At 32.1% G+C, this 23136-nt stretch overlaps 1 protein-coding gene and 1 long non-coding RNA gene across 2 annotated transcripts in view; both read left to right on the top strand.

Moving 5' to 3' along the window:
* Positions 1 to 21088, top strand: part of LOC117107119 — a 57034-nt gene extending 35946 nt beyond the window's left edge. Inside the window, exons 3-9 of the mRNA XM_033248680.1 lie at positions 33 to 200; positions 1972 to 2016; positions 5938 to 6102; positions 7346 to 7438; positions 19685 to 19716; positions 19748 to 19951; positions 20993 to 21088. Coding sequence (XP_033104571.1) covers positions 33 to 200; positions 1972 to 2016; positions 5938 to 6102; positions 7346 to 7438; positions 19685 to 19716; positions 19748 to 19951; positions 20993 to 21088 — 803 coding nt within the window. The remainder of the gene's footprint in view (positions 1 to 32; positions 201 to 1971; positions 2017 to 5937; positions 6103 to 7345; positions 7439 to 19684; positions 19717 to 19747; positions 19952 to 20992) is intronic.
* Positions 21089 to 21286: 198 nt separating this feature from the next.
* Positions 21287 to 23136, top strand: LOC117107120. The gene is made up of 3 exons (XR_004445194.1): positions 21287 to 21424; positions 21757 to 21812; positions 23063 to 23136. It is a non-coding gene; the product is annotated as an uncharacterized LOC117107120 (long non-coding RNA).

The raw sequence follows: 23136 nt of genomic DNA, 5'->3' as shown, positions 1-23136 counted from the left end.
AATATGACTCCTTAGCCCATTTTACTTTGTAGATACAAGCTCAAGAAGTTTTAAACCGAAAGCTGTAAAACGTTCAGAATCGATGCGGGAACGTCGTGCGAGCTCCACGAGTGCAACGTCTGAAACATCGTACCGATCAGGAGCAATGATTACCACAACTGAAAGTTCACGACAGAGTTCAAGAAGCGGCAGCCCTGAAGGTAACCTAGTTTTTTTAGATTTTTTTAAACAAACAATTTAGAAAAAAAAAATTTCTACTCAGTAGAAATATTTCAATAATAACCCTGGTATTCTTAAAATGAACTTCAGTCATAGTTCGAGCTAAAACTTCAAAATTATGTCATTTCGTATCTTTTAAACGAACTTCAACTAGCACTACGACTAAATCTCTCGAACCTCGACTAAAATTATACTCTCGCAGACCAATTTTTTTTAGTTAGCCTAGGGTCAGGCTAAATCGCCGACTAAAACATGCTTTTTGTAACTTACGATAAAGTGAAACAAATAAAAACGATTTTATAAATAGGTCTGATGTATCCTCAGTGTGTTCAAGAAAAGGGACATTACGTTAAGCTTCCAAAAGGCGAAATTAACATGTTTTGCTAGCTACATGTAACAGTTCCTAATCTGCACGAAATTCCATCGCGTTGTGATCATGTAGCTTCACCGTAACAACAACAAAGATAGCGCTGCCCTCGCTCGACCTCAACTATAATAGTTCTCCAAAGAAAGCAAATTTTCAGTGACAGTTCAAATTCTCTATCGTTGGATGTTAACGACTAATAGTTATTATTATAGAATATTAGTTTAATAGGCGAATAATGGTCTATTGTGAATTATGACGAAATATGTTTTTGAAAGAGAGACGGAAGTTTAATATTCATCCGCGTTACTGAATCTCTAAAATTTTGTCTGCTATTAAAATTGGCTCTTTTCATTGGGTAGTTTGATAGTTGTTGCTTGCTCCGTCTTCAGCTGAACTACAACTAGGACTTGATTTAGTCAAAGTTATTTAGTCGGAGTTAGAACTTTGACTAAATTGTTTGTGAATACAAGTTGAAGTTGCAACTAAGACTAAAAGTTTTAGTTTGAAGTTCGAATAAAGTTTGTTTTAAGAATACGGGCGTAAATCTTGTTTTGTGAATTTTTAATTTTGTTAAGTCTTGCTTTGCCATGCAGTGATTGATCCAGGATTTTTACCGAGGAGGGTGAGGGCCACAGAATCTGAATCTATTATTTGTAAGGAAATTATTTAAAACAGATTCCTATTCAGAATCCACTAATGCATGGATTTGCAGTCATGTTTCCATAGCAACTAAATTTGCCAAGGCAACTGTTTCCAAAGCAATATTGTAGCATCAAATTTTTTAATTTCTCGCTCCATTGTATAAACATTTCTTGTACTATGCACAGTGTTAGCATGCAGGTATTGCTTTGAATTTCTACTTAAAGTGCAGCTAGGAAATTTTACAAATACACCCAAAATAGTACCCTTTTCTTCAGTAATAATTTTAATGAAAGAAATAATTATAGTTATTGTCAGGATAGGGAGCCTGATTTAGTGATGAAGATCTTTATTATAAGCATAATTAGATAAATACTGTAAACGAGGTTCAATTATATCAAAATACAGATTTAATTAACATAAACATACAATAAAAATACTATTACTTTAATAACATTTACTTGAATACAATAGTAGAAAGATCATATTTCGATTTAAAAATATGATCAATGAAATGGGTGATATTTACAATGGCTAAATAATTCTTTAAATTTAACAGCTGATATCATTATATCGTCCCTTAATTATATTAGTTTTATTTGTCATAAACCCTACCAAAATTAATATAATTGTTTAAGCCAGCAATGATAATGTTATAATGATAAAGTTGAGTAAATTCCATGAAATTGGAAATTGCCTACCCCTTCAATATTTCTCTTGACAAATACCTTTGAATAAATTTGCAGCCAAACCATTAAAAAGGAGAGCAATGCTCCATTCAACTAATAGAAGTAAGTAACACCTGTGCACGTGTGTATGCAATTGGTCTTATCTGTGCACACATGTATGCAAAAAAGCTTACCTCTGCGCACATGTATGCTAATAATCTTACCTGTGCGCACATGTATGCAAATAACCTTGCCTGTGTACACATGTATACAAATGATCTTACCTGTGTGCACATGTATGCAAATGATCTTGCCTGTGAACACATATGCAAATGATCTTGCCTGTGTACACATATGCAAATGATCTTACCTGTGCACCTCTACTGTTATTGATTTTTCTTTGCTCTTCATATTTTGCTGTATATTCATCTTATAAGTTTTGTTTTGAAATAATTGATTAACTGCAGTGATTTTGACGTATTATATTTGGTTGTTTTTTCTGATGTTTGAGATATTTTTTTAATGAAATTTGAGTCACTCTTGAAGCAAACTGTTGTTCGTGATTAATTATGAACAGCAAGGGTTGAAGTGAATTTGATTTATTTAAATCATCATCATTAGAGCTGTCGTCATCATCCTTCACATCATTCTAGCCAACATTATCATCGCCATCATCATTATCGTCATCATCGTCATAATCATAATCATCATTGTCATCATCATCATATTCATTATCCTGTTTGCCATCGCTAACATTTTCAGCAAGATCAATATTATCTTCACTATTAGCATTTTCACCAACATATTCAACTTTATGTGCTTTTAATCATCATCTTTACTATTATTATCACCATAACCAATCCAATCCAATACAAGGTTTGATTTCTAATAAGGCACATTATACATGCAAGGTCTCAGTGTGCCATCATCATCATCATCGTTATCATCATGATTACCATCATCATTTAACATTATCACCACCACACCATCATCCTCTTCATCACCACCATCATCACCATTATGCTCATCATCGTCGTCGTCATCATCAATAGCCTTGTTTACACGGCAGGAGATCACCGTGATGATCATGTTTATCCTCTGGTATAGGTGTTAAGTGGCCGTGAAAACAGAGTTACTGTAATAACTCCACAATAACGGATCAGTAACTGCGATTATCTATGCAGTTACTCTGCATCGCAGTGATGTCAAATTAACTGTTGTTTGACATGTGAGAGTATAGCTGGAAGTCGCTGTTGATAAACATTATCATTATTATTATTTGAAAAATTATATTTTTATGAATTACATACATTTTTAAACAAAGGGTTTCAAAACAAGTAGCAATGCGCCCATTTTTCAGGTCAGTTTTAATCATGTGACTTCCTGGTACAATGGATAATTTTTTTAACGTGTAGATGCGCAACTGGAGATCATCGGTGTTACCTATCTGATAGCAAACGATCGTGTAAACAAGGCTATTATTTTAATCTTGAGTGATAATAGTTTGTGTTTGCTAATTAATGAGTGATCATCATTTGTTGTATTTATTAGTGTCATTGTACATTAATATAGATAGCCCTGTCCAGACTATCAAATTCTATTTGACAAAAACATTTCACATCACGACTATATATGGGCATGATGATATCACATGGTGACCATATATAGGCATATCATGACTATATATGGACATGATGACATTAAATCATGACCATTTATAGGCACATCATGACCATATATAGGCACATCATGACTATATATGGGCATACAACATGTTTTTGTCAGTTTGATAATCTGGACAGAGCTTAACAGTAATTTCATGACCTTATCCTATACTTTTTATGTTTGTGTTCATTGTTATTATTCTTTCAATTATTCTTCTTTCATCTTATTGTTATTATTAAACTCAATCTAGTAATGTATGCTCATTGCTTTGTTTACCTAACACAGTGTTGTTTGTTTGATTTCAAAACTTCACAACTTATTTCATCTATTTCCATGCCCCACAAAGTCAATATTTATATACAGTAATTAATCCACTACAAGAATTTGATTTAAGTAGTGCTATTTTATGCCACATGCTTAAGGTAGCATGCTACCGTAGCATGCTACAACACTAAACACCCATCCACCATAAGAACATTATATTGATGTACTAATGTTGTAGTGATAAGTAGCACTGCTGTCTTACCACAAGCACATGTCACATAAGGCACTGCTGCTACATCATCAATAGCAGTTATTCATTATACCACAAGCGTATTATTATAAGCACTACTACTCAATACTACTTGTATCTTCAGAATTCTCTATAATTGTACCATAATTTTGAGATACTGTGTAAGTAAATAAGATGAGACCTTTTATACAGAGTTTTACTGTATTTTAATTTATTTCATACACAAAGTTTACTCTAAAATATTTTAGCCTTATACAGTAAGAACCAAAGTGAAAGTAGTTATTTATTCTGCCATGGATGGTTATTTTATCATTATGTTAAGCTGATATTTTAATACAGTATGTTGTAGGTATGTGAGGGTTTGATCACAAGATTTGAAGTGCATACATTAAATGTCGCCTGCTTTCAAGGTCATCCCATAAGCTTATACAATATATGTCGTCTGATTTTAAGGTCATCTCATAAGCTTGACCTTTGTATAAACAATAAATTTTTAATACAAATATTCTGAAAATCATTTTTATGAATTAAGTTGATGGTGTATGACTTCGTTATTGAGTTGATGGTGTATGACTTCGGTATTATATATTTTAATATTACATAACCTATGTATATTAATTTACATAATTTAATATGTTATAACATTTAAAATTTTTGTTATAATTTTCTTGTAATATTTTATATAAAAATTCATCAACTTAATAATTTTTAAATGCTGGTTTTGAGAAAAAAATGCATACCAGTAATGAAGACTCTTAATCAAGATTTATCAATGGTCATTGTCTATTTTTCTTATATTCTAATAAACTAATAGATTCAGCATCATCATTTATCATCATTATATCATTTTCATAGGTTAACATCATGGTCATATATATCATTGTCATCATTGTTATCATCAATATTATTATATCACAGATTAACAACATAGTCACAATTATTGCCATCGTCATTCTCATCATTATCATCATCATCAATATCATCATCATTGTCATCATTATCTTCAGCAATATCATCATAATTGTCATCATTATCTTCATCATCAATATCATCATTGTCATCATTATCTTCATCATCAGTATCATCATCATTGTCATTGTCATCATTATCTTCATTAATATCATCATTGTCATCATTATTGTCATTATCAATATCATCATTCATTGGAATTGTTATCACTGTCATCATTGACATTGTCTTCAACAATACCATCATGCGCCACTTCTTGTTGTTTAGTGTCTTTTTTATCACAATCCACGTCTAAGCTATGTGATCCAAGATCCATGCCCCAAGTCTGCGATCATTCGGTTTTGTTTTAACTCATCATGTTTACTCCAATTCTTTTTAATTGCTTTGTTATTTCTCTTATAAGACCAAATTAAACCCATTGGACTTTATTATAACTACAACTTTTAATAAAATCAAGGACTTGCACCTTCCTATTTAATTAAGATGTTTGTTTTTCTCAAAAATGATAAAAATACTCGAAGTCAGACAAATAATCATCTTTTAGTTCCACAGTGGAACATTTGTCAAGAAAAACAGACCTTTCACTATCGAGCATCCATGAACTGGAACGAACTACCTAGTAACAGAATTTAAATCAAAATACCTTTAAAAATGCTCTAAAATAATTAATCTTTTTATTTTGTAATTAAGTCCTTTTTGTTAAAATTTCCTTATATTTTTCTTTTCATTTTATTGCTTTTGTATTTTCTATGTTATAACTGGACCACAACGAAAACCAGTGCATTTGCATTGAGCATGCCATCCAGTATAAAGAAAGTTGAATAAATAAATAAATAAATAAATTTCTACAAATTGATGTCATTTTCATGTAATTTCTTCTTTGCTGCCGCCAATAGGTTTTAGAATTGATACCAACAAGAAAAAAGCAACAACTTTACCAAAGAGTCGTTTAGTGAAGCTGAGTGCTGGTACCGGAGCTTCCAAAGTGCCTCTCAGTAAGGTTGTCAGCCAGCCGCTGCGATCCAGGCACGGACCCGCAGACAATCACCAACCGGATATTGGTAAGATACAGTATTTTTGGATCCATCCATTTCAACATAACATTTTTTATTTTGAGTAAATTTCTAAAAATTTAAATTCGACTTTATTGCAATCAATTACAAGACAAGAAAACGGTACTGGAAAATTAATGAAGTTAATAGATACACATTCAAAAGATGTCATTTAGATGAAAATACAAGAGGTATTAACACAAAAATCATTGAGAAAACAACATTAATTGCAAAATCCCCATAAAATTTACAGAAAATTATTTGCAAAAATTTGTATTCAATTATTTTGACATAATTTGTGTTATATTGTAGCTATTTAAAGCAAAATTCCTGTTAATTATTTATAAAACAAAAAATAATAAGTCACTTTTTTATGGCAATTTGTGCCATTTTTTAAAGAAAATATAATATTATATAATATAGTATTACACTGCATTGTAAGCTAGACATAGCAGTTGACATTTCATGAGCACAAAATTAGCTCAAAATAGATATGGCAACTTAAAATCAAATATCATAGGTCAACGCTCCTTAATATACTCGCTGTGCTCTTCATTACTAAACTCGTCAATTTCTTGCCGTCATTTAAGTTCACGGCAAATGAAGTTACTATGGATGCCGATCGCATACAAGAACAATTTATTGTGCAGAAAAAAACTGAAAAAAAAACTAATGTTGCAATTATTTCCTCATGAGGAACAGGAATCGGCCAAGGTCTCTGATCTCATCAGTTTTTGACAGAAATTGTTGTTTCTGTTACTAAATTTGAATGCACTAATGATGAAAATAAAAACAGACGACCTCTTGAGAGCGAGATGTCGCCGTCGCACATCTGACCTCCCCTCACTCTGAGGCAGATTAAGTGTATATCAAATACAAAAAGTAAATGTATTTGATAATATATTTGGAACAAAATTTGTAAGATATTCTTCATTGATATTCAGTTTAACATAAAGGTATAATCAAGATAGAAAAAAAAACAAAGCAAACCACACAAATACAGAATTACAAAATCTGTAAAGTAAAAATTATTAAATTCTTTTATTTTTAATTATAATAGAGATATATAATATATGTTGTTCATTATAATAGAGATCTATAAGATATGTTGTTCATAGAAGTATTGTTAATAATAATAGGAATTTTAAATATATATTTAAATCTTTTTAGGATTAATTTAATTCATTCTTTTAAATCTTACAACAAATTTTATTGAATACAAGATTGATTAATTTTATTTTTTATTTATTAGCCCAAGTGAAAAGGGAGAATGGAACTGTCTCTGGCGTGCCTACCATCACAGGAAAGAGGAAGGTAACAACACGGAGAAATATTCACCTAAAAGGTAAGGTTCTAAAGGTTAAAGGTCTTTTTTTTTTTATCTCAGCTCCTTTGAACTGTGGGAATGCAGTTTAGTGCCAGTGTAGACATGCAACAGATACATTGCTTCCTACAGCTAATGGAAGGGTGTTTAGGAGCAGAGCGATCCGACTCCAATTAAAATCCTGACGCTGGCCACATTGGAACCAGGTTCTACAACGCAAGAAGCAGGAACATTACACATCTGCCAAATTCTTTTTACAAAATATAACAAGATGGAAAAGGAGTTGCTAGGAAGGAGTGAAAGGAAGTTTGGGATTATTATAATTTTAATTCTGAAAATTCAAGATGTTAAAAAAATTAATGCCACATAACCTAAGCCATATTTAGTATCTGTATCTCAGTTGATTGTGATTAATTTCATTAGAACAATTTAAAATTGATTTTCAGTCCACTCCACGGACAATTGAAAGGATGCCAGTATTTGGACTTACTCTAGGGTATTGGTCAGTTGTCCATATTAAAAGGTCCAGTTAAGTGATACTGTGAACGTTGCAGTTAAGCCAACTGCTATTTATTATTCATGTATGTATGGCGTTGCATAATGCAATTGATTATTGCCATTAGTGCATATGAAACCAGGCTACAATCTTCTCGGGTTAACACTTCTAAAACTATAGAGGGCTCACTTCAACTAACAGTATATTTCAGAAATGTAAGTAAAATTAATAATTACTAATATCTTGGATTTTAAACCTAATTAATAACAAATTTAATCATCGTTAACCAGGGGCGGATCCAGAGATGTCCAAAAAGGGGGGGGGCGAAGGGGGGACCTAAAGTTGTGCCAATCGAGACAACACTGTCCTAGGGGTCCGAGGGCATGCCTCATTGAAATTTTTGTGTTCTAGACGCCAGAAAATAACATTTGAAGCGTTCTGGGCTTATATTTTTTCCCTTTTCTTTCTTTTTTTCTTTTTTTTTTCTTTTTTTACCTCCCAAATGAGGGGACCGGGTCCAGGCTGCCCCCCCCCAAATCAGCCCCTGTTAACGTTATATTTCCATCTTACCATTTATCTGTGCCCTTTGGCAAGACATTTTTAGCACTTCAGACACATATTTGTATGGATGCAATTATCATTTTGCCCTTTGAAAAAGTCACCATACCTCAAAGGAGCATTGGTGGACGACTGATTGATAGATATGCCAATCTATCACTGGTTGTACTCATACATTTGCATGTTCTTCTTAGCCCTGCCCTCCTAGGCCCGCCTATTGTATAACACATCCTAATTGAACAATTTATAATTCATTGTCGTGGCCGCATAAAAATTGCTGACTGGCCGCACTTTGCCCACCTGTGACCTCAGTATACCATCTATAAATACAGTCAGTAATATATTGCTACAATAATAATTTTCTATCTTTAAAAGGTGTAAAATAAGAACAAAATAAAGAAAAAGTAAGAATAATTTTTTTTACTGGTTCATGATATGCCCATATATAGTCATAATGTGCCTATATATGGTCATGATGTGATGCCATCATTACCCTATTGTATAACACATCCTAATTGAACAATTTATAAGTTTGATTGGCACTACAAAGGTTCAGTTCCCCGATATCGGTGATGTACACTTTTTTTATAAGAACAAAAACACTGAAATTGCTTAAAAAATAAGAGCAAGTTGAGGCTGAGGTAAAATTAGGTTTTCATTAAAAATTTATTTAATTTATTAAAAAAAAATCAACAAATCAAGCTAGTCAAATGCAGTAAAGTATTGATGTTTAAAAAAGTTATTATATATTACACCAGAAGTGGGCATAAAAATCGGTCGGAGGGCCAAAGTGAATTTTTAGTTTAACACCGAGAACCACACCCAAACTTTGATGTTTCCAATGAGCTTCCAAAAACTTCCGAGCACTGCTTTTACATCACTTTATTCTCAGTTTTAACGTTACTTTTTACATATGATGGTGTCGGGCCATAAAAAAAATAAGGAGTTTTCTAACCAATTTTGATTGGCGTGCCGCAAACATAGGGTTTTTAATTCATTGTCGCTGGCCGCATAAAAATTGCAGACGGACCGCACTTTGCCGATCTCTGACCTGCAGTATACCATCTATAAATACAGTAAGTAATATATTGCTACAATAATAATTTTCTATCTTTAAAAGGTGTAAAAATTAAAATAAGAACAAAATAAAAATATTTTTTTTACTGGTTCTTATAAAAGAAAAGTGCATGATGTGTCCATATATAGTCATAATGTGCCTATATATGGTCATGATGTGATGTCATCATTACCGTATTTAGGCATGAGATACCTACATACCCCACATTTGGCACAGGCTGTTACTTGGCAAGAATATTTCTTATTTGTTGTCTTTATAGCATTCTGAGTATCACATGATATAACCTATGACCCTAGTAGTCATTAGGTCATGAGAATGTCAGCTGGTAGGTTAATAATGATCAAAGCCTTCATTATTTCCAATCTGTCAAAATTGATTCATTTGAATTCTTTATGCCAACTTCCCGATGACTCACTTCGCAAGCCGATAAACTGAAGGATAGTCAACCCCAAAAAGTACAATTCGCCCTACAATTCGAGACAACTTTGTTAAATGAAAATTTGATGTGGTCTCGGTATTTGTTCTCCACTAAGAGGTTATCTTTGTGTTGAAATATTGAGGATTGTTATTTGGTTCTTTGATAAAGTGGTCTTGTAATTAGAGCCCTGGGTCTTCAATTGGAGAGTGCACTGTAGCTAAGGACATTTTACCAAAAGAAAAAAAAAAAAAAAAAGCAGCTATATTCATCGAAACTACCAAAAAAAGAAGCTAAATACACTTAATCCAAAAAACAGCTATATTAATGGAAACTACTAAAAATAGTAGGAGCTAAATTCAACGACGTTTAATCCAAAAAATTAAATTCAATATGATCCATAAATAAGTGGAAATTACTAGCCGCTCTTCCCCCTCTCACAACCCACTTATATTCCAGTTCTTTGCTGTTTTCAGCTCCATGAATCCATTGTCCCACATTTATCTGAACCAACATAAAAATGAGAAGAAAACACAATGAGATAGAGTGAGCATTATGTTTTATGGCTCTGTCCAGATTATCAGATTTTTCCATATATAGTAATGATGTGCCTATATATGGTAATTATATGATGTCATAATGACCATTTTTAGGCATGTCACGTTTTTTTAAATCAAATTTGATAGTCTGGTCAGGACTTTGCTTTAGTCTATTTTTAATTCCATTATTGTGGTTGACAATATGACCTTAACCATGACCTGATATTATGTATTTAAAGAAGCAGTTAGACTGTCTCTGATTGGTTAAGCATTAATCAGTAGGTAGCCTGTCTGTGATTGGCTAAGCCTTGATGACTATGTAGCCCATTTATGATTGGTCAAACATTGATGAGTAAATACTAAATGTTATATATCAATGCTGCCCACTGATGCTCCTGAAGGCAAATTCTGCTCCTAACATCTGTGTCAAAGGTTACTAACACTGACAGATACAGTAATACACCTTTTTTCCAATTCCATTCACATGGGTACGGTTTCCAGTTCATCACAAATTTATCTGTGACAACATTAAATTAAATTCTATGGATCTTTTAACTAAGTATTAAAGTGATACATTAAAATTATAATGCCTGAATTTGAGAAGATGACATAAGTTGTAAAATAAATAAGGTGGTTATGTAAAGAATGTTAAATGTTAATGGAAGTAACTGAGGGGTGTCGATGGCAGCTGCTTAGCCAACTCATCTCACAGAAACACATGCTACAATGTGTTGTGCAAAGGTGTTGTTTGCAATAATAAAGTAATTATAAAATGTCAGAAACAATTTGTACCACAGAAGACTAAATCTGTAGAACTGTGTAATTGATAACAAACTAATGGACAATGGATGTAAACTTACTGTAAGCTTTCATTGATGTTGTCATCGTAATATTACAAACTATTCAAATATTTTAGAAGATCATATCTTCATCCTGGATTTTTCAAAGAACCTCTTGTTCAAGTGGAATTTCATTTATTTGGTCCAAAGAACAACAAAACTGACAAAAAAAAATAATAAAAGAGATTTTAAAATAACAACTTGTTGGCTAGACAGGATTGCTATGCTAAGGTTTACATTATATTTCCGGTGGCCACGGCAGCCCTATTAGGAGAAACGTAGTGCGTCTAGGATTTCGGCCATTTTTTTCTACGTATTCAAGTTTTGTTAGGTCTTGCTCAGTTTTTTTTTTCTTTCACAGCTTGATCTTCGTTGATTGGTGTTTTATTTGTGGCGTTTTTCCTATTTATGGTTCCCGTCCCACTGCGGACGTACTGTCACGTTTTGTTATGTTCACCCCGTTTTACTACGGCCAACTAGGTTTTTCATCCGCATCGTGACTGGCGTGACAAATTTAACTTGATCAGTCTCTAGTGGCTTTTACATTCTTATTACATTACTGGCTAATTAAAATACATTCATTGAATATAATAAGAATATAGGTTTTTAACATAATCCTTTCAAAGCCTGTAGGAAAGGCATTACGTATGCGCCTCTGAACTTTTAATAAAAAGAAACAATTCAATTATATATATATATATTCATTTTGTATGGGCCACTATGTTTAGCTCTCTACTTTCATTATTTACTCTCATAGACATCAATAGTGCCATGTATAAACTATTTGTTATTTTAGATATACACCCTTTATTATTATGTTAATGTGACGAGATGATCTGTCTAAGCTATTTGATTATGTCTTCACTTACACGCTGAAGAAGGTTGTAGGAACAACCGAAATATACGTGAAAAGATGTGTATAAGAGACAGGTATTAAAGTGATACATTAAAATTATAATGCCTGAATTTGAGAAGATCACATAAGTTGTAAAATAAATAAGGTGGTTATGTAAAGAATGTTAAATGTTAATGGAAGTAACTGAGGGGTGTCGATGGCAGCTGCTTAGCCAACTCATCTCACAGAAACACATGCTACAATATGTTGTGCAAAGGTGTTGTTTGCAATAATAAAGTAATTATAAAATGTCAGAAACGATTTGTACCACAGAATACTATATCTGTAGAACTGTGTAATTGATAATAAACTAATGGACAATGGATGTAAACTTACTGTAAGCTTTCATTGATGTTGTCATCGTAATATTACAAACTATTCAAATATTTTAGAATATCATATCTTCATCCTGGATTTTTCAAAGAACCTCTTGTTCAAGTGGAATTTCATTTATTTTGTCCAAAGAACAACAAAACTGACAAAAAAAAATAATAAAAGAGATTTTAAAATAACAACTTGTTGGCTAGACAGGATTGCTATGGTAAGGTTTACATTATATTTCCGGTGGCCACGGCAGCCCTATTAGGCGAAACGTAGTGCGCCTAGGATTTCGGCCATTTTTTTCTACGTATTCAAGTTTTGTTAGGTCTTGCTCAGTTTTTTTTTCTTTCACAGCATGATCTTCGTTGATTGGTGTTTTATTTGTGGCGTTTTTCCTATTTATGGTTCCCGTCCCACTGCGGACGTACTGTCACGTTTTGTTATGTTCACCCCGTTTTACTACGGCCAACTAGGTTTTTCATCTGCATTGTGATTGGCATGGCAAATTTAACTTGATCAGTCTCTAGTGGCTTTTACATTCTTATTACATTACTGGCTAATTAAAATACATTCATTGAATATAATAAGAATATAGGTTTTTAACATAATCCTTTCAAAGCCTGTAGGAAAGGCATTACGTATGCGCCTCTGAACTTTTAATAAAAAGAAACAATTCAATTGTTTTTTTTTTTAACACAGGTAATATTTCTTTTGAAAATATTAGCAAAATCATGAAATTGTTTTTCATATTAGATCATAACGTCATTTCAGATATAAAATTGTTATTAATAGAACAAAGAGTTAGTGATGAGTTGAGTTGCCATGGTGATGTGCACCCCCAGCAGGATATGTTGAACATCTGATCCTGGGATGTGGAGAATGAAAACAAAAATGCACCAAAACAAATGTGTAAGCCTTGCTTGCTAGCTTGAATCACACTTAGAAGTGGGACAGGCCCTGCTGTAGTAGGACTGAGAAACATTTACATGTTGGTGTTTGTTTATTAGCCTATCAAATTGGCTCTTTCTTTCCTCCATGTCATGGCAGGAGAAACAAAGACATTTTGAGTTATTTTGCCTTCAATTTAATGAAAAGGATTACTTGGTATTTTTTCAGAATAATTGTGCTGTCTTAGAGGTTATACTTCAATTTTGAGTGCCATCATTCTTTTGTTTAAGATAATGTTGACATTGATTTTGCCATTCTGATCCAGGGACAGCTCATGCTTGTAGAAGGAGTGAAAATCATGTAAATCTTGGTGTTTGTGTATCAGTCTATCAAATTGTGTGATATTGTTTATATAAGCTCATCCTGACAAGAAGAATAAAGCTGTTTTGAAATGTTTTTACATTTTAATTTGAAAGAAAGAATTTCCTGTTATGTATCTGTTATCTAGGAGAGTATACTTGTAATTTTGAGTGCCATCATTTAAGGTGATGTTGACAGTGGTTTCACCATCCTGATCCTGAGCATTTGTGAATGTTTTTTTGTTTTTTTTTTTATCTTGAGGGATTTTAGCTACTTCCATTTCTAACACTGTTTCTTGGAAATTCATTACAATTTGGATTTTTTGGTGGAATTATTCAAATTTCAACCACCTGGAATTTCTGAATGCTTCTGATTTAAATACCTGTGAAGGTATAAACTTGTTGACTTAAGAATGAGTCAAAAGATAAGAATGAGGTTGACCCTACTACTCAATGGTGAGTTAATATTTAGGATTCCCTTTTTTTTGTAAGTTGAAAGAATATAAATACAATGTAACATAGAAAATCAGGCAGAAATTGTTATTATTATCTTTTCATATAGAGGGATTATAATCTATAAAAACTCATTATATTATTGTTAAAATAATTATTATTGTTATTGTTATTACTGTATTGTATTATTACTCTTAATCATTATTTTTGTTATTAAGTTATATTATTTGTATTATATTATTGTTATTGTTGTTATTATTCCTAATTATTACTATTATATATTGATACTGATATTATTAGAACAATAATTGCATTACTATTTTTGTTTAATTTGTATTATTTTTATTCCATATTTGTATCAGATAATTGTGTAATATAATTATTTTAGTAGAACTTATAAACAGAGGATACTGGTAGTGTAGACCTGTGTGAAATAACAGCATCATAATTCCACTGAAGTTAAACAGGATTCAAATATTGACATAATTATAATTGCTAGAATTTCAGCTTACTGTATGTGTGAAGCAGCATTAAAATATTCTATACTATCACCAGAATTCATATACATAAACTAGTAGCCTGTTATATTCATGCATAATAATGACATATTGCAATGCATTGAGACGTTGCAATGCATTGAATACCAGCTGCAATGTTATAGAGTATGACGCCCCAAGGGAGCTGACTATGTGTTCCGTAGGTATTTAACCCAATGACCAGGATTTGCAAGGCAGTACCATAATGCTCTATAAAATGAAGTAAAACATCATATTGTAATACATGATTAATATTACTGAAATATTTACAAAATAACAATAGTTCCCTTGTATTGAATTAAATAAACACCACATAAAACGAAGATTCTGAAAAAGTACTTACTGAAAAGCAAATCCTTGTATTTAAGAAACACCATATAAATAATATTTGTATTATAAAACATGGTCTGCTTATTAAATTATGTATGAAAATATGATTGATGAATAATCACTATTAGTATCTTGCTCATTGGTTAGTTGTACTGTGACAGACACTATTGCATTCCTTCACTTGAGGAATTATGCATGAAAGCAACACCGATGAATATCTCGCTTAGAAAATTATAATTTTATGGTGTAGTTGCTTAGCAACTGTTTCCGCTCATGTCTTTTACGCTGATTGATATAGATCATTGGCATTGTGGGATGCATAATGTTATCGGCCTTGGCACCATATTATCCTCATCTTCTGTAATTTTATTAGCGGAAGGAGAACGTGGATGGAATCGTCCATCCATATTTATTCACTGATTTGTAAAAATGTAGTAATATTCGTTATTAAATCCAAAAATGGTGGTCTATAACTTTGTTGTGATCTAAATTTTCTCATTATATTTTTTTACCGTTGTGAATATCCAATGATTACTCCGTTGTAATAATCATTGGCGTACAACGACATATTGATTAGTTTAGATGTCCCTGCGGAGTTTTAGTGATTTGCATCTTATATAATATGCAGGAGGAGCTGAGACGTATTGAGAATACTCGTACATATCGCAGCTGAGACGTATTGAGAATACTCGTACATATCGCAATCCTGCTCATTCAAATCGGTAGTGATACTGTATATCTGGAATGAATTTTCCAAAATTCAAAAGTTTTTTTTTTCCGAAAAGTATTGATTGATTGATTGAATTTTCATGTTTTTGTGGATGACTGACATTTCAAAAAAGAAAGTCTATGGCATTCAAATCCTAATTTTTATTACAGGTAAACCAGACATATTGAGAGGACTGTTGTTATCAGGCTGTTGTTAAAACGTTCTTGTGGCTTTGCCGTCCTCCTCTTGTCAGATTTCAGATTGATAGTGATTATCTGGAATATATTTCATGTTTATGTGGATGATAAGAAGATACGTCTACAGAGTTCAAGCACCAAACTTAAGTGAACTGATGGTTTTCTGGTTGAAATTCTTCAAAGTACTCTTAGTGTTATTGGAAAATTGAATATAATATTCATCTGGAGTTTCTTGGTGTTGAGATCAAGATTATTTTTGGATATTGTAGGAAGTTGTGAATTTTCATAAAATGTACTAATGATCACCTGATTTTTGAAAACAAATCTTTAAAAGGTGGCTGGTTGACTGATGGATTTATTAATTTCTTTAATGATGAAATATTGATTAATCGGATTAATTGGAATTTTCTCATCTTCAAATCAGAACTGTTACATAATTATTACTTGCATCTTACAGATTTTAAAGATACAGTATTTTCAATTTTCTGAAGCCACATTATCATCTCATTGTGCATGCCATCTAGTGACTGGATTTTGAAGTTGTTTATAATAATATTTCTAAATCTGAAAAATAAAAAACAGAATCTTATCCTTTTTAAATTTATACAGATTTCACTTTTAAAACAGTGGCACTCAACATTGTTGGTGCATCCAGAATATAATACAAAAATATAAAAATACTTAAGAGCTACTTGAGATATTACTTACAACTTACTGAGTGCTTATCACAGTCACCTTTATTGTATGCTTCCTAGTTTTTGCAGTTGGGATGTCAATCTTCCCTTTGACCACAATCTGGAAAACTAATTCCTTGAAATTTCTGTCTTAAAGTCTTGAGATATAACTGTTTACCGTCATTCATTAGTTTTTTAATTTAAAGACAAGAAAGAACATTTTTGAAGCAATTAAAGCAAGGTTAAATAATTGCATTGAACATTCTTAAATTAAAAAAAACTGCCATTGCTTACTACCAGCTACTCATCTCCAGGAAATCTTTTAAGTATCATCCTTAATTTACTGCCAATTTATTTACAGTTCAATTTCCAAATTGTTGTTGCTTTGTATGTGATAATTTCCATCCTATCACTGAGATATAATACATAAATGCTCTATATATAAACAAACAGGAAAAATTTAACAATTAATGTTTTCTATTTCCTGGTAGTGATACTTATTATGCAATCTATAATTTCATTGTAGAATTTTGAGGGAACGTTGTAAAGTTTGATTGGATTATCCAACATGCACAGCACAGCTCTAGTATGAGCTATTAACTCCTGCTGGCTTCTTTATCCTGCATCTACATTTGGTTAAATCCACACAAAGAAATATTATTGAACATCAGTAAAACCAGCGAATGAATCATGAATTATTTAATATGTGTTCATCTGTACTTGGCAATTGATAGCTTTTGATTACAGACAGAAAGATGATGATCTTGACATGGTAAAAATAGTATGCAAGACAGGATCTAATGAGAATATGATTATACTGTATTGAATTGGATTTTTTGATTCTTAAATACTGAAGATTTTATGGATTTTGAATCTGATCTGAATTTCAAACATATTCTATATATCTGTGACATTTTGAATTTATTGTTTTAGTAGTGCACAGTTTCAGGATTTATAGTTTGCATTCAAAGAAATCGCAGGGAGTGTCACAAATAACATTTTGTGGATTTTTTCTAGGAAAAAAAACTTGGCAACTTTCTTTTAACTCATATTTTGATAAATCGTATACTGCTGACTCGCAGAATTTGGGAAAGTATCGTCTGGTGGATTATGTGGATAAAAAAGCTGGAAAATTAATGACTTCCTTTCAATCATCTTTGTAACTGTTGGCAATCACACTGACAACTTATCATCTATAACAAAATTCAGGGTTGTAGTTTACACCAAGCAATTTGCCGCATAATAGTTTATCGCAAAGATAAGTGATTTCAATAGATTTGTTGTGGATTGATTTTTGTGTTTTATCATGAATAAACAAGGATCAGTGAAGATGGCACGTCGACCAAAACAATATCTGTCACGCACGGTTATTAAAATATGTTTGGTTGTCAAGGGAATTAAACCAAAATCCAAAGTTCGAAGGTCGTATGTCTGTAGACAGGCAGTGTATAATGGTTTGTTGGAATGTGTTTTTACATGCTTTAAATTTGAGTATTGTTACACGATAAATATTGCATTGTATGGGTTTCTTGAAAATAGTTCATTATAATTAATTAATATTCTTTATTAAGTGCATTCTATTTTTTTAGCTTGAGTCTTCCTTAATACTCATTATAAATCTTGATGATAATGATGATGAGTAAGATAATCTGATACCGATGATAAAATAACATTACTTCCTCGCCTACTTGTGCCAATACTGTATTTTATATTTCCTTATTGTTTTTATGCATGATTTTTTTTTTTTGACGTTATGTCCGTACATGTTCTATACTGTTAAAGTTACACGTATGCAAGCGATCATTTATGCATTGACCTAATTTATACGTTTCACACAAATTTCAAATTATAAATGTGTGTAAATATTAGGATCTACCCAGTAACTCTTAAATAATATTTTATGCCTTAACAATTATCTGTGGGAGATTACCCACCCTGGTCACATTAGTGAAAATACTTATACTGATATGCAAGAGGTCCCAAACATTTTCCTGCCCCTGGACCCCATGACTTGTCTTTACGCCCTGTCTCTTATACACATCTAGATGTGTATAAGAGACAGCTTATCATCTATAACAAAATTCAGGGTTGTAGTTTACACAAAGCAATTTGCCGCATAATAGTTTATCGCAAAGATAAGTGATTTCAATAGATTTGTAAAGGATTGATTTTTGTGTTTTATCATGAATAAACAAGGATCAGTGAAGATGGCACGTCGACCAAAACAATATCTGTCACGCACGGTTATTAAAATATGTTTGGTTGTCAAGGGAATTAAACCAAAATCCAAAGTTCGAAGGTCGTATGTCTGTAGACAGGCAGTGTATAATGGTTTGTTGGAATGTGTTTTTACATGCTTTAAATTTGAGTATTGTTACACGATAAATATTGAATTGTATGGGTTTCTTGAAAATAGTTCATTATAATTAATTAATATTCTTTATTAAGTGCATTCTATTTTTTTAGCTTGAGTCTTCCTTAATACTCATTATAAATCTTGATGATAATGATGATGTAAGATAATCTGATACCGATGATAAAATAACATTACTTCCTCGCCTACTTGTGCCAATACTGTATTTTATATTTCCTTATTGTTTTTATGCATGATTTTTTTTTTGACGTTATGTCCGTACCTGTTCTATACTGTTTTTATATATAATGCTTTTTAATTTTATTTGTACTTTTTGATTTTGCCAACTGAAGATGCTTTTCCTTTGTATTTTATATGATCGAAAATAAAGTTTTATTCATATTCGTATGATAAATAAGATAATCTGATACCGATGATAAAGATAATCACAAGAATATAGCATTGAATTTGTCAGTGGTGAATTTTGATGGGGAGGCAGCTGGCAGCACAATAATGAAAACTGATATTACATGATATTACACAATATTACATGATATTTTAAACATGAAAATGACATTTAATGTTTTGTCTGTCTATAGTGCTAAATATATTTTATTTTTTTGATAGATCCCAACCAAGCAGTCGCCAAACCAACTAAAATCAAACCTAGCAGTCGCCAAACCAACTAAAATCAAACCTACAATTCCGACCTCAACACCGCCTGACCTTCTGTCAACCTCCATAGCGAACGAGACAGCAGCGGAGGAGATCAAGCGGTTGGAAGCTCTCTGCGAATCGAGGACCAAGGAGTTGAATCTCACCAAGATGCAGTTAAAGACAGGCCTCGCGGGATTTGATGCTTTTGCTATTTTACTACAGCACCTCACACATGATGTAAGCTCATTAATATGCATAATAAAGATGCTCATTAATATGCATAATCATTTCATTAGTATGCATTTTTAATATTCATATTATGTGCATAATATATTTATATATTAAACTAACTAAGATGCATTACATAATCTTAATAATACTCTGATAAGTTTTAATATGCATAACTAAAATCAAACCTACAATTCCGACCTCAACACCGCCTGACCTTCTGTCAACCTCCATAGCGAACGAGACAGCAGCGGAGGAGATCAAGCGGTTGGAAGCTCTCTGCGAATCGAGTTGAATCTCACCAAGATGCAGTTGAAGACAGGCCTCGCGGGATTTGATGCTTTTGCTATTTTACTACAGCACCTCACACATGATGTAAGCTCATTAATATGCATAATAAAGATGCTCATTAATATGCATAATCATCTCATTAGTATGCATTTTTAATATTCATATTATGTGCATAATATATTTATATATTAAACTAACTAAGATGCATTACATAATCTTAATAATACTCTGATAAGTTTTAATATGCATGTGTAAGCTCATTAATATGCATATAAATAAATTTATAAATATGTATATATGATAAGCTCATTAGTATGCATATGTAATAAATATTTCAAATATTCATATTGTGTTTGTGATCTTTTATTTTTATATAACTTTAGTGCACTCTGGCTCAGAATCTTTCACGGCATAAATCTGTGGTTTTGTCCTAAACTTTGATTGCCAAATGAATAATAATATTGATGATTATGAATGTATAAATATATCGTAGATAAAGGAAGAACATGGCGTCTTAAATGTTGAGTTTGTCTCTGGCCAATTTCAGATTTGCTTATTAATGTCAAAATGACCAACAATTGAGTTCAAGGCAAATATTGTAGTCTGCAAATAAGTCACATGATTAAATTATATTAATTATACTGAAAATATATAGGTCCATGTGAAAAGCATTTAAACAAAATAAATTTTAATTGTCAAAAAAAAGTTTTTTTTATATACCATTCTAATGCTGTATTTCAATAAAACTCTTATTTTCAGATGGATGTGTTCTCATGTTCAGACTTAAAAATAAGAATCAATGAACTGGAAACTAAGTATCAGGAAACTTGTACTCTAACTGGTGAGAGTAGATAATATATGCATCAATTATACATATTATGCAACACTTACAAATTTACAAGTTTGAAAGATAGAAGTTGTTTTAATTTTTCTGTGGACAATGTTGAGAAGATTGTGAGAGTATAAATGTTTAAAACAAAGAAAGACTGTTTGCTCTGCTAATCTTTTTTTATCTAATTTTTAATTATTTAGAAACACTAACAGATGAAAAGTTACAACTTGAGGAAGACCAGCGGATTCTGAGACAACAACAAGAAGAATTTGTCGAAAAACTAAAAGAGGATTGTAAACAATCCATAGATGAACTTGAAGAGACGCTGAATGCAAGGCACGCACGAGAAATGAATGAATGTATGTTAGTCATTTTGCAGTTATTTCTCTTTTATACAATAATAAAAATGAGATGTTATTTTATAAGGAAACTTAACAAATGTTCCCTAGCCTCATTGATATTTAACTAAAGTACAGTAATTATAATTAATTTACCGTACAGTGGAAACATGCAAAGGTCTATCTGACCACACCTCAGGCCATCAAATGAAATAACTTTTCATTCTCATGCATAATGAAATGTTGACAACCCAGTTTTTGTAGGAGCCAGCTGGATTAGATATTTGGACCTCCATTTGTGTTTATTCATTAACATAATTTCAGTATGATTTATATGGGTTTCCTTTTTGCAGTGGTGAGGCAACAAACAGAGGATATAGAATTGCTCCATAAACGCTACAAACGAGAAGTAAGTTGATCAAACTTTATCAGTCAATGAATTTATTAAACTGTCTTGGATGATTGAAGGAATAAATCATTGTGTTGATAAATTCCTTTCCCAGTTCTCTTAACTTGAGTGAACAGTTAGGTCAAAAAAGACACCCTGCTTGGCCTGTCATCCCTTCCCTGCCATGGATATTGCCTATTCCCTCTCCTAGCTGTCACACATTCTACGTTCACGCTATTCGACATTGGTAGTACTATTACATAAATTATTTGATTGGAATACTATTATCAGTGGTGGAATCAAGGAACTCCTTAGAGAGGCCTGTGTGAGGAATTTCTACAGATAGAGGGTCTAACCCACTTCAGCCCCAACATGGTTAGGGCTGAGGTAAGATATTTTATAATTGTGGCACCTGAAATAAATTTAAATATAATTTACTTTTTTATTTGTGGGAGATTACCCACCCTGATCACTTAGCAAAACTAATTTACTGATATGCAAGGGCCCAACATTTTACCACCCCATAACTTGTTACGCCACTGCAGGCATATAATAAAATATTGATATAATAGTGGGTTCACCTAAATACTGTTTTCAATTCGTCAGAAATATAGTAAATTACCACATATAAATTAAAAATTTGTTTCTTTAATATTAAAATAAGTTTTTTTGCAAACCTGCTCACGACCCAATCCAAAAGTTAAAATTGGGATTAAATCTGTATATACTGCACATGCGATGAAAATCTAGCCTAGATGAGGATGTATATTGTTTATATGACAATTTGCTTTTGCAATTTTGACGAACGATGCCATTTTTTTTTTTGGCCAAACAGTGTCTCAATTCGCTGTAAATTGGCAAACGGCTAGTGTGAGCGTAACATTCTATGTCTCGGCTATTAGTGTAAAACATTTCCTGTCTTGGCTATTAGTTTCCCATCCCCTGTCCTTGCTGTCACCCATCCCCTGTCCTGTCTATCACCCCCTCTACTGGCTGTCACCCTGCCAGTTGCCCATCCTTTTTACAGTATGTGCTACAGCACACATTCCTTCTGTTGGCTATCTCCCATTCTTAGTCTAATTTCTAAATAAGTACTAATTTTTGAGTTCTTCCTAGTAAGAAAATATTATAAAGCTCTGCCTATCTCCACTATTAAATTTTCAAAAAAACTATAGTATATCCATATATAGTCATGACGTGCCTATATATGGTCATGATGCGACTCATCATGACCATATTTAGGCATGTAATTGTATGTTTCATTTGTTCAGTTATCTGAACAAGCTGAGCAGAATGATCAGCTGACTGAAACATTAAAAACAAAGCATGCTGATGAAAAAAGACT

The sequence above is a fragment of the Anneissia japonica genome, unplaced genomic scaffold, assembly GCF_011630105.1.
Source record: "Anneissia japonica isolate Jap-2015-1 unplaced genomic scaffold, ASM1163010v1 scaffold288086_len102548_cov183, whole genome shotgun sequence".
Classification (NCBI taxonomy): Eukaryota; Metazoa; Echinodermata; class Crinoidea; order Comatulida; family Comatulidae; genus Anneissia; species Anneissia japonica.
Note: the sequence above shows the minus strand (reverse complement) of the source record. Positions and strands in the feature narration are given on the sequence as shown.